A 12,745-nucleotide genomic window follows, 5' to 3' on the forward strand; every position below is an offset into this window, starting at 1 on the left:
AATCAAACGTGCTTCGATATTTTATAACAGCCACTGCACGTTATCTTCGACTTTCTATCATTGCTGCATCTGCATCTCTCATTAATCTCTCTGAACTCGCGAGACTATCTGTAACCACGCCTACTCAGCTGATGTAATAACTATAAATCAAACATGATAGATATATTATAATTAAACAATTTAACTTATATGAAAATAAAAAATGAGATTTACATTAGGGGCCATATACAGTTTTAAACAAAATGTCACAACAAAAACAAAATATAATTCTCTGTAAAATAAGATATGAACACTCCAGTGTTGTAGCTACAAATACTTCAATGCAGGGGTGTCATGTACCTATTTTTTTAGGGGTCACAGTGTGCAAAACAAGTGTTCACAAATACAGACGCAAAGGCAATATTCTATTTATTATACAAACTGAAGATTATTTCCTTTCATTTGATTAAATGCTGTGTATAACTTTCTATTTTTGTCTGAATGGGACTTTTCTTAATATAATTCTGCTTTGCCGGTCGATCTTTTGGGATAATGAAGTCTGAATCTTCTTCTAAAAAAGGTAAAGTAAGTAATTCAACATGTATTAACTGAAACAAAGTCCTCCATTGTCTCTGAATACCCAAGCTAGCCACACCTTGAAAATGTTGTAACATTTTCACTTTCTCTTTGGATTCTGGAAATTTCCATTCTGAGCTCCTTCCTCCTCTGGGTGGAGCTGATGAAGAGTATATAAATCTGTGTTTGTCTAAATCTGAATCTATCCTGGAAACAGTACATCTGTCTGAAAATCAGAATCACAGTGAGTATTTTACATCCTTAATCTCAATTATAATGTTTCTGTGCTCTAATAGCAGATATAACGTGGTTGTTTGAAATTGTTATATTTTAAGTCATTGTGTTTTAAAAATGAAAACACATTCACAGTGAGCGTTTGTACAGGTGTTAATACTGAAGTTTAACCAAATGTAATAGAGCCAAATGGGGGGAGGGGTAATGATTTCATGTCATTATGAAACTGAAAGAGTGTAATGCTGTTGGAACAAAAATGAATACAGTGACTTACTGCAGTTCAGTTTAGAGTCTGCAAATCAAGAGTTTAGTATGATTTACTGTGAGAATGACTTGCTGTGTTATCTGATTAACATGACTTAATTTTAACCAAAGTGATCTCTATTTGCCAGCTTTACGACTTAATGCCCGTTGATATGCAAAAATTTCAGTTGATCTGACATTGTTTCCTCCAGTCTGGAATAATTGCGTCAGGTATTTGCAATGTAAAAGACAGTCCAGATAAAATCACACCAAGATAAAATTAGTTTGGAATTTCCTAGTCTGGAGATCAACAGCACAAACACAGAAATTCATCAGGGGTCAGCAGCTCACAGACAAACAGTGATGATTAGTGTTTCATTTATTTTGTGTGTGTTGTTTCATTTTAAAACAGAATAGAATGAAGTGAAATAGGAACTCAACTGGCTTGAAATTCTATTTGGCATATTTCATATATTTCTGTTCACTGGATAAATTACAATGATTTGTTGTTTTTGCAGGTTGTGCAGCTCCGCTAAGAAAAGGACGACAGAAGACAATGGTATAAAACATTAATTCAGACATTTCATCATCTAAAAAATGTATACCATTTTATTTATTGCCCTAGATAAAAACTTATACAACTTTATTGTGAATGTGTTTAATAATCTCCTACAGGCTGAGAATCTGCATCACAGATGTAACAATGCAGGTAAATATTATATTAAGATGAATACACAGAAATGCACATGACATGATCACACATAGTAAGGTATATAAATAGGCTACTTTCTCTTCCTGGTCAAACTCCCATAGCAGCACAACAGCAGAGCAATAACAACATTAATATTGTCCTTCTGGGGAAAACTGGAGTTGGGAAAAGTTCATCAGGAAACACCATCCTGGGAGGGAACAGATTCCCGTGTGGAAGAAAACTGTCTGCTGTTACACGTGAATCTACTGTTCAGAGATCAGTGATTGGTGGCAGATCTGTGTCTATTATTGACACTCCTGGGTTTTTTTGTACTAATCTTACACAAGAGCAGCTGTCGAGGGAGTTTGCGAGAAGTGTGTATCTTTCTTCTCCAGGAGTTCATGCGTTTTTATTTGTCGTGCCGTTTGGCAGATTCACAGAGCAGGAGGAAGAGATATTGGAAAAAGTGAAGAAGGTTTTTGGTAAAGATGTGCTAAAGCATGTTATTCTCCTCTTCACATACGGAGATGAATGTATCAGAGAGAGTATGGACGAAGAGATTGATGGGAATGATGTTGTCAGAAGAGTTGTTCAGAGTTGTCAGGGTTATCACGTCCTCAATAACAGAGATCTGACTGACAGACAGCAGGTCAGTGATCTTCTGATGAAGATTGACTCAATAGAGAGGAATCAGGGCTACTACACTAATGAGATGTATGAATGGGCACAAAAGTGGCCATGGGAAAAATTCTGGGAAATACTTAAGTCATTTTTCAAAGCTATAATTGACTTTTTCCAGAACGTGGCTAAAAGTTTTGATTATACAAAGGTCAAGGGTAAATACATTGAATTCGGTTTAACGAAACATGATTAAATATAACCTAAATGACATTCTACTCTGCTTATGGGGGAAGTTATGTATCAAAATGAGAAATTAATTCATGCAACAGAATATTTTAGCTATACTGTACGTTCACATGTTTGAAAACGGTTACATTTATCAAACAGATCATATTTGTATACAAGATACTACTTTGACATTTGTTTCATTCATTTAAAAGAGTCTTGTGTAAATAAATCCTTACTAATCTACAATATGAATACAAAAGTCTTACAGCAGACATTTCTTGCTTTAATGCACATTTAGCCAGCACCTATTAACAGTATCCTGAGCTATATTACTTTGCTTCTGTGCTCTTATGCTTAGTAGTTTTTAATGATTATGGGCATTTTGTTCAGTGTAATTTTCATACATGTACTGATATGTTTATGAAATTAATTACACCTAGTCCTAAGTCTGACAGAGAATGGCAAATGTATAACATCTACTTAATAATAAACTCTGACAAGTCCTTATTGTCATGTCACTTTATTTGAATCTTTTTATTTATTTTGTATAAACTTTTTTACTCAGAAATTGCTAGTAACATAGCAACAGTGAACTATAGCTTCAAGCAGCTATTTAGGGACCACAACAGAGGCAAAATGAGGAAATAAGCATGGTATCAAGCATCAGACCCACTACACAAGGAGTAATTATAGCCAGTCTAAAATAATTTCAGTCAAACTGGCTGAAAACTTATAAATACAGTTCTTTGAAAAGGTTTTTGTCCCCTTCCTTTTTTTTTTTTAATCATTAAATCTAAGTTTACGCATATGTCACACTTAAAAGATTCAGATCAAACAAATGTTAATATTACACAAAGATACATTTAGTAGTGAAGCTAGTATGTTTATTAGTAAATTTAAAATAAATTTTGAGGTAAAATAAGTGATTGGGTTCCTTTTTCCCCCTACAGTGTCGAAAACACCACTGCAAGGAATCCCTGCTGTCAATCTCTCATACACAAGGATTGTGCTTCCCAAACTGGTGTTGGGAAAAATGTAACTGGACACTGTAACATGTGCATATCTTTCAATGAAGGGTGCCAGACGAAAATCCAAAAGAAATAGCTTTTAATGAAGACCTGGGCGAAAAACAAACATACATAGCTTGACTTAGCACAATGATACTTTACGTTACTTCAAGGACAGACTAAACAGAAAGGGTTTATAAACACAAAGAACGTAATTAGAAGAACAAAAACAAGTGGGGAGAAATCAATTAACTAAACAAGAAAAAGAAAATGGTCAAATAAGGAAAACTCAAACGGAACAGGCAAACAGAAGTCCATGACTGTGACAGAAACACAATACTGGATTAAGAGGTGGCACACAAGTTTTTCAACTTTGAACAAGATGCATCACAAAACCAATTTAAATTTAGAATATGCTCAAGTTTAATTGTACAGCCTCTTTTTAAACCCAGTGGTCTTGGACTTTATACTGACACATGTGTGTTATTACAATCATGATTTGTTTTGTAAATACTGTTTAGATTTTGTAAAAGCAAACCATTTATTTTTCTCACTGTTATTATATTTTCCTCTCTATTTCCTGCTTCTTTTTTTTGTAATGAAAAAAAAAGAATAATATTATTTTTGATAGATGCAACAACGAACAACACAGTTTATCAAATGCATTGATAATACTGATGTTTACATTGTACCAAAACTTGTCAATCCCTGGGAGATGATGAGGGACTGGGCCCCTAAAGTTTTATTAAAGAAAACAGGATGGAAAGTGACATTATGTGCATGTGCTTAACTGAAATTATCAAAGACCCTTACAACCATTTGTCTGTACTGTTAAGAATATTATATTGTATTATTTCCTTGTTTTTATTTGCACCAAACCTTGACTCATCAATTAGATATCTGATTTTCAAGCAGTTTCTGTTTGGATTTCTGCCATTTAAGTAATTATTTATTAACATTTTGACATTGTTACAATAAACGTAAATCTGCTAAAATAATATTGCCTTTGTTTATTATACTTTTTTTCATTGTTTAATCAAAGGACTTTATAACCATGATAACAAATTATCTTTTTTTTCTTTTTTTTTATGAGACACAACACTGATCAGAGTAAATCAATATATGAAGAGTTCAGATTCAAAACCCTCTAAAAGTCATCAGAAATTTTCTTCCAAAATTAGCATTTTTATCAAGCTCCTATGTTTAAGTCATTTCACTATAATGGTAATGAGAAGAAGATATTCAATGACATTAAAGTGAATTTACTGAACATAAACAGCCAAATATAAATGCAAATTTTAAAGGAGATTTTCAGATGGATTTTAGAGGGTTTTGCATCTGAACTCTTCATATTATAACAGTTAAGTTTTTAACAACGGCAATGCTAATGATATATAAAAAAAGAAAATGAATATTTTTGTGACCATACTGAGAATGACTAATTCATCATAACTTTCTGCAATGTTTCATCATTGTGGTATAAGCCATGACACCCCCCTCTGTTCCTCTCAATAATGTAGCTGTTAACCCCACTGGACCCAGAATAAACACACTGATTCCTCCAGCACCACAGCCACACAAGACTCCCAGCACTTTCAGATTTTTCAGAAGACTTTTTGTACATTTCCCAGCCTTACGGCACTTATTTTTCCATATATTTGTCCAAATGAGTCCGGAAGCAACACCTGCCAATGCTGATAAAACTCCCCCAGCACAAGCATGTAGAAATGCTTTAAAATCCCAGGACCCTACATTCTCCATACTCACACAACCCAAAGCTATCACAATGACAACACTGACCACATACAAATACTTTGGCTTCAGAAATATGTCGAGTGACTGAGTCTCAAACATTTGTAAAGTGTAGCAGCTGTTGTCATTTTCAGACACCATTCGCTGGATCTTCATCAGGAGTTTGGTGACCTGCTCTCTGTCATTCAGATCTTTGTTGTTCAGTAAGTGATATCTCCCTCCATACTCCTCTGTTAGTTTGGACAGCTCTGCATTACGTCTAATGAGTTGACTGATTGATTTATTTTGAAGCTCATCTCCATGTGTGAACAAGACTAATGTGTGTTTCATGGCGTTTTCACCAAACATCTGCTTGAACAAGAATATGGTATCTGCATCTTGCTGAGTGAAAGTGTGTAAAGGGAAAACCAGAAGGATTGCGTGGACTCCAGAAGAGCACATCACCAGTCCTCTCTTTAACTCCACTGTCAGATCAATGTCAGTTGAATTAAAGAGGTTTGGAGAGTCAATTACTGTAACTCTTCTGTTTGACACTTCAGCTGTGTGTTTTTGGCATCTGTCGGTGATTGAGTTCAGGCTCTTCGCGGAATCAAACTTTTGTTCTCCCAGGATAGTGTTTGCAGAAGCACTGACTCCTGAACCGGTTTTACCGATCAAAAGAAGGCAAAGCTTGTCCGAAGTTGGCTGCATTACTGAAAAACACAAGAAATACGGCGCATTTATAGCTGTTGTGAGATATTGCTGTAAGCCGTAAATCGACATCTAGCGCATACCGGAGGCGTTTAAAAAAGTAACTTGATCCATACAAATTATAGCCTATTATTTTCTTTTTTTAGGACCCAAAAGCATCGCCTTACCTGTTTGTTCAGAGTAGGTCCAAATGGTTTAATATTTATCCTTAATTATGGTTTGTGAGATTACAACACGGAGAAAAATATAGCAGAACGGCGTTGCAAAATGGTGAACACTGGCTTCTTAAAATGGCTTCTGTAGCTACTTTCACTTTCGATGTCCCGCCCCCCTGAACTCCACTCATTGTTCTGATTCTGCTAAATAAGCGTGTGAGATTCAGAATTTATTTTGTTTGTGGCAACAAAGTCAACAAACAAGGACGCAATCATAATTTATATGTATTAATTGTTAATCATCAGGCTACCATGAAATATATTAACTGTCCGTTCACATAATACATAAGACGTAAATAATACATTAATTAATGCTGTAAATAGGCCTGTGCATAAGGGTGTTATTAGGCTTGTTTGAGATGCGCCTGGCTTCGCCTGAAATGTAAGCGAGAGTAGGCGGCTGCAGCGAGAGGAGGAGTGAACAAAGCGCAGGCAAGCCGGACAGATCTCTCTTCTCGCAGTGGATCTGACACCTGTGAGATCAAAGATGACTATCGCGGGATTCACGCTTGTGCACAGTGTTGCTAATAAACTGGATGTAATTCAAGTTCTGTTGCTTTTATTTGAAAATAAATAAAATGAACAAGACACCCATTTAATTACATACCAAAGACGTGTTTATCAATATTTTGTTTCTTTAATACAGACATATGTGTTTTTATTTTTTTTTATAGTTTTTTTATAAAAGTTAAATTGCATAACCCAAAGAGATCGCACTTTCAGATAGTTTGGTAATATTCACACATAACATAGGGCAGAGCAGGGGCGAAAGTACCATTTTTCAGAAAAACTTCATTTTAAAAGATAATGTTTGTAGACAGAGATATATTTCTGCTGTGGCCAGTGACTCAGAAGTGTGGTCTAACAATACCAGGTGTTATTTTGTAGAAATGTAGAAAGACTTCAGTATATTTTCACTTTGAACATAAGTTGCACATTGTTACTTTCGACCCCATCGGCTGGGACGAAAGTAACACAACAATATAAGCTAGATTTTTTTCTGTTAGTCTTATTTTTCTTAAGTATACCTGATTGTGACCTTGTTAATAAATAACTGCAAACATATTTTATCCTTTATCTTTGCAAAAAATATTGTTAAATTACATTTTCATATTTTCATTTTAAATTTAAGTTTAAGTTTCATCAGATGTCTTAAAACCTGAATGTATTTTTTATTGTAAATTTCAATGTATTTTTATATAATAAAAAAAATTCTACAGAATGCACAATATAAAAATTTAATCACATTAGCATAATAAAAAACCTAATGTAACAGTAGGACTATTTATGTTTCCATTCAGTTGTTTTTATGCATGAATTAAAAATGTGCATTAAAACATCTGGAAACACTGCAAATTCACAGGTGGAGGTGTAAAAGCTAAGATATGGCTAAAACCTAAATATAAATGTGATGTAGCAGCTGCCCAGAGAGAGATGTTCCTCTATGTCCAGAAACACCCTCTCAAAAACATCTGGATAAAACCAGACCTCTGTCTGTCTTTCTGACCCTCGCTAAGACATATTCTTTTGGTATAATATGACATAAACATTTGTAAGAAATAATGCAAGACACAGAAATTCACAATATAGCTTGCACTGGAAAAAAATAAATACTTTTTGTGACTGTAGCGGGACAAAAGTAACAACTGTTACTTTCGTCCCGACAGGAACTCCTAACATTAAAACTCGATTTAATTTTATATAAAACAAATTTGAAAATGCAAACTTTAGGATGTGTTAAAGCACTAAACTATGGAGCCAGAAGAGTCTCAATAAAGATAAATGCACACACTACAGTCACATATGCACACACAGGATTCATAGATGCACACACATGATTCATAAATACACACACAGGATACACAAATGCACACACAAAATTTAAAAAGCACAGAAGATTCACAAATGCATACAAAATTCAGAAATGCACACAAAAATCAGAAATACACACACAATTCAGAAATGCAAACAACCTTTACAAATGCACTCAAGATTCACAAATGCACAGAACAAGATTCACAAATGCACAGAACAAGATTCACAAATGCACAGAACAAGATTCACAAATGCACAGAACAAGATTCACAAATGGACAGGACAAGATTCAGAAATGTATTTCTGATGCACACACACATATATCTTGATTCACAAACTGCTTGCGGTCTGTGAACTTCACTGCATTTGTGTGTGAATTTTGAGACTCCCTTGACTTGGCTCGACACACAAATGCTTTTTTTTTAAACAGGGAATGATCAGCAACCAATCAGATATCTGCCTTCTTTTAGCCAATCACAAGAATGCACCCCATGTGGGGGGATTGTTTACTTATAAGCCAATCACATGAACGTGTTCACACAGCAATTGTATTAAATTGTATAAAAATACAGATGTTTAGATTACAATTCAGGTTTATTTTTTATTATTTTTTACAAAATATAAATAAAAAAATGTCTCAATACATATAGTCCAGTGACTGCAGAAAAAAAAGTTAACCATGGATTCATAAATTTGCAATAGGCAATTATTTCATTTTATTGAAATATTTTAATGAAAGTAAAAAAAAAAAAAATGTTTAAACCTTTTTGAATATTTAAATATATCTAAATATTCTTTTGGATGCAATATAGAAGTCACTTTAATTATAATATTCAGTCCCTACATGAAGAGAGAGTCAGTGGTCCGCTGCGAGAGGAAAGTGGCTCTCTGGCTTCGAAAAGTGGGTCTGCGGCTGTCGTTCGCTTAGGAAAGTGAGTTGATCGCTGCGTGAGGAAAGTGAATCGTTCGCTCAACTTCGCTGCTTGAGGAATCGTTCGCTGAGGAAAGTGAGTCGCTCGCTGGGTGAGGAAAGTGAGTCGTTCGCTGGGTGAGGAAAGTGAGTCGTTCGCTGCGTGACTCCTGAGGAAAGTGAATCGTTCGCTGAGGAAAGTGAGTCGCTCGCTGGGTGAGGAAAGTGAGTCGTTCGCTGCGTGACTCGTGAGGAAAGTGAGTCGCTAGCTGGGTGAGGAAAGTGAGTCGTTCGCTGCATGACTCGTGAGGAAAGTGAGTCGCTCGCTGGCTGAGGAAAGTGAGTCGTTCGCTGCGTGACTCGTGAGGAAAGTGAGTCGCTAGCTGGGTGAGGAAAGTGAGTCGTTCGCTGCATGACTCGTGAGGAAAGTGAGTCGCTCGCTGGCTGAGGAAAGTGAGTCGTTCGCTGCGTGACTCGTGAGGAAAGTGAGTCGTTCGCTGCGCAAAGTGAGTCGCCGGCTGTGTGAGGTAAGTGAGTCGTTCGCTGCGTGAGGAAAGTGAGTCGTTCGCTGATTGGCTTATAAGTAAACAATCCCCCACGTGGGGTGCATTCTTGTGATTGGCTAAAACAAGGGAGATATCTGATTGGTTGCAGATCATTCCCTGTTTAAAAAAAGGCATTGGCAAATGCAGTGAAGTTCACAGACCGCAAGCAGTTTGTAAATCAAGATATATGTGTGTGTGCATCAGAAATACATTTCTGAATCTTGTCCTGTCCATTTGTGAATCTTGAGTGCATTTGTAAATGTTGTTTGCATTTCTGAATTGTGTATGTATTTCTGAATTTTGTATGCATTTGTGAATCTTCTGTGCTTTTTAAATTTTGTGTGTGCATTTGTGAATTTTGTGTGCATTTGTGTATCCTGTGTGTGTATTTATGAATTATGTGTGTGCATGTATGGATCCTGTGTGTGCATATGTGAATGTAGTGTGTGCATTTATCTTTATTGAGATTCTTCTGGCTCCATACTTAACAACCTGTAGATTGATCATTACTGTGACACATGAAACAAGAAAAACAACACGACTAATGACAAAATGACCGCTTCAACAATTTACTTTTTGTACTCGAAAACAGTTTTACGGTCCTAACTTCGGGAAACAATGAGGAAATCACATGATGTTTCTCAGCTCCGTCAAGGATTGCATGCTGAACATGCTGTCATAGCTGGGAATGAAAATCGCTTTGTTACTTTCGTCCCACGTTACTTTCGATCCCGCTCTCCCCATACACATAAAACATGATATTAGAGTTTTAAAATCAAACATTTTAAAAGAGAACAATACATCACAGTTGTTTAAACCAATGAGCATTAAGCTATAAAGCTGTGTCGTCAGCAAGTCATTTCCCATCATGCTTTTGATCAGCGCAGTCCGTGGAGATTAAATGCGCCAAACCGCAGAATCCGACACGTGCGCCTTGCGCTAGCGAGAGATTTTTGACATGTCAGCATGACATCAGAGCAAGGCGGACCGCACTTGGACACATTTCTAACCGGCATGCATCTCGCGCTGATCACCGGTGATCGGTTCTGCGCAGATTTCACTGTTACTGACCCACACAATAGAGTCTGGGAACATGACGTCAGCAACGCAATGCATTCTGGGACTTTGGGACACGGACGCTGCTGTATGTATTGTATTGTATTGATTTGTTTGCTCTCTACAGCTAAAAAATAAATTACAATGGTAAAAGCTTGTTGTGTAATTAACCGCCATACTCGTACTCATGACCGGCATGGAAAAATAATTTGAATGGAGTGCGATTTTTCAGCTTTCCCGCTGGAAAACCGCACATTGATCTCAGGTCTCCGAGTTAACAAAGCGGCGTCACATAGCTTGGTTAGCAGCAGTAAGAAGGAAAAGAAGGATTGTCCCTTTGGTCTGATATATACACACGTATGTATGTGCATTTATATATATATAATATACAGAAATGTACGTTATATAAACAACTTTTTTTTGGATGTGATTAATCGATTTGACAGACTTAACGTTACATTAAATGTTACCTATGCATGAACCACATCTCCTGCATTATCAGTGTTATGCATATTGCATACCACCTGTTACAGTAATAAACGGCAAAATTGATCAATTCTGTATCTCTTTATTTGTGCATCATAACACACTGAGGTTAATTTGTACAGTTTACAATAACGCATATTAAAAAGTAAAGGGGCAGTGTAACACATAAAAGGTAATTAGGTAAACAAGTATCAAGACCACAGGTAGGGCAGTCAAAATTGAAAAAAAGGAAGATTATTTAATTTATACGTTCAGTGCACTTCAAGTATCCTTCAAGTATAGTATAGTAACCTTCCAATATCAAGAACATAGATAATGTAATAAGTGAAAAAGGTACATAGAAAGACAATTGTTCAAATTTATTAATTCAAGACCTTTGTGCAGACAACAGTTTTCCGCTTGTTGACGCGGAAAATTTGTAGGTTCTGCACCCATCCATTTGTAAATTGCAGGTGAGACTCGAGAGATTTATCATTTTTAAACTGATCAGAGGTGTACACTCTGACACTACAAACAAGGTTAGAAAACATATTGGGGAAGGTTATGAGCGGCAGCTCTTTAAGATCATCCGACCACTCTTTGTGTTCGTGCAGATTGAGTTCGTTTATTGTCTTGATTTTTTTCTAAATACCGCATCTTTGCTTCCTTGTTGAGTTTTTCTTTATATGTATTCTTACACTTGATCTGTATGTCATGTCACTTTCACTTTTACTGATGAGCTTGTCCCCAAACATGGCCGCGACTACCCAGAATGCAATGCGCAGATGACGTAGTTTCCCAAGCTCTATACAGCAGTATCAGTTTCATCACAACCCATCTCTCTCTCTCTCTCTCTCTCTCTCTCTCTCTCTCAGTACAAATAATTTTCTTAGAATAGGATATTCTATCTCTCACATCACATACATTATCAGTAGTTATGTATGTCGTTTTAAAGAGGATCCTTTTTTCTCTCTCTCATTTAGACTTGGTCTTGACTTGGACTCAAAACTCTTTGGACTCGGTCTCTACTCAGTCTCGACTAGTCCTAGACTTGACTTAGACTCCACAAAGCTGGACTTGATTACAGCTCTATTAAACACCCATGTTTCTTACCTCCTTAATGTGTTTTAACCTTTCTTTTTCATATGTCCATTTATATGGACCCTAATGTACATAAAACATCAATTTAAATCATGACTTCAATTCTTTAAACATTCACAATCATGTGCTCAATTCACTCAACATACATGTTTGAGATACACTTTAGATAAAGCTCACTCAGTGAATTTGTATCAACGACGTGACTTTTCAACACATCTTTTAACTATGCATACAACTCTTACATTAAGTCGATAATATTCACATTTCTGAAATCACAAAATCATGTTGAGTCATTCTATAATTAGGTATACATGTCATGTCCATGGACCCTATTATCAATTTAACAAATTTTTCAATAACTTCTCACTTCAAACAATGATCACTTTTCTATCAGGAGACATTTCTGATTCATTTAATACAACAGATATCCATATTTTATCTTGCAACATTTTATACTGGAATGTGCTGTTTTTGTGCTGTCCCATCTAGTAAATGTGAGGTTTTGCTCTTCAGATTAGCTCTAAAAATACATGTTTCTGTATCAGTGTTAATTTTGTCAGGCATTTTTGATTTAGTCTTAGTCTTAGTCTTGAGACGAAAATGATTAATAGTCTTAG

General features: G+C 35.9%; 2 protein-coding genes across 2 annotated transcripts; one reads left to right on the top strand and one right to left on the bottom strand.

Annotated features, from left to right (window-relative positions):
- The first annotated feature begins 709 nt into the window (after window positions 1-709).
- LOC113076659 (GTPase IMAP family member 4-like) lies at window positions 710-3,075 on the top strand. The gene is made up of 4 exons (XM_026249352.1): window positions 710-799; window positions 1,551-1,591; window positions 1,708-1,741; window positions 1,846-3,075. The coding sequence occupies exons 2-4, from the start codon at window positions 1,589-1,591 to the stop codon at window positions 2,595-2,597; spliced, it is 789 nt and encodes a 262-aa protein (XP_026105137.1). The 5' UTR covers window positions 710-799; window positions 1,551-1,588; the 3' UTR covers window positions 2,598-3,075.
- Window positions 3,076-3,662: 587 nt separating this feature from the next.
- Window positions 3,663-6,301, bottom strand: LOC113076658 (GTPase IMAP family member 7-like). The gene is made up of 2 exons (XM_026249350.1): window positions 6,189-6,301; window positions 3,663-6,023 (listed from the first exon to the last, which is right to left on the bottom strand). The coding sequence occupies exon 2, from the start codon at window positions 6,019-6,021 to the stop codon at window positions 5,026-5,028; it is 996 nt and encodes a 331-aa protein (XP_026105135.1). The 5' UTR covers window positions 6,022-6,023; window positions 6,189-6,301; the 3' UTR covers window positions 3,663-5,025.
- Between the last annotated feature and the right edge of the window lie 6,444 nt (window positions 6,302-12,745).

The sequence above is a fragment of the Carassius auratus genome, unplaced genomic scaffold (genome assembly GCF_003368295.1).
Source record: "Carassius auratus strain Wakin unplaced genomic scaffold, ASM336829v1 scaf_tig00020973, whole genome shotgun sequence".
Taxonomy (NCBI): Eukaryota; Metazoa; Chordata; class Actinopteri; order Cypriniformes; family Cyprinidae; genus Carassius; species Carassius auratus.

What these genes read in the sequence shown, in the direction of transcription:
- LOC113076658 (XM_026249350.1), bottom strand. Translation starts at nt 6,021, where the DNA reads ATGCAGCCAACTTCGGACAAGCTTTGCCTTCTTTTGATCGGTAAAACC.
- LOC113076659 (XM_026249352.1), top strand. An exon ending in TCACAGATGTAACAATGCAG is followed by an intron (nt 1,742 to 1,845) that starts GTAAATATTATA and finishes AAACTCCCATAG; the next exon opens with CAGCACAACAGCAGAGCAAT.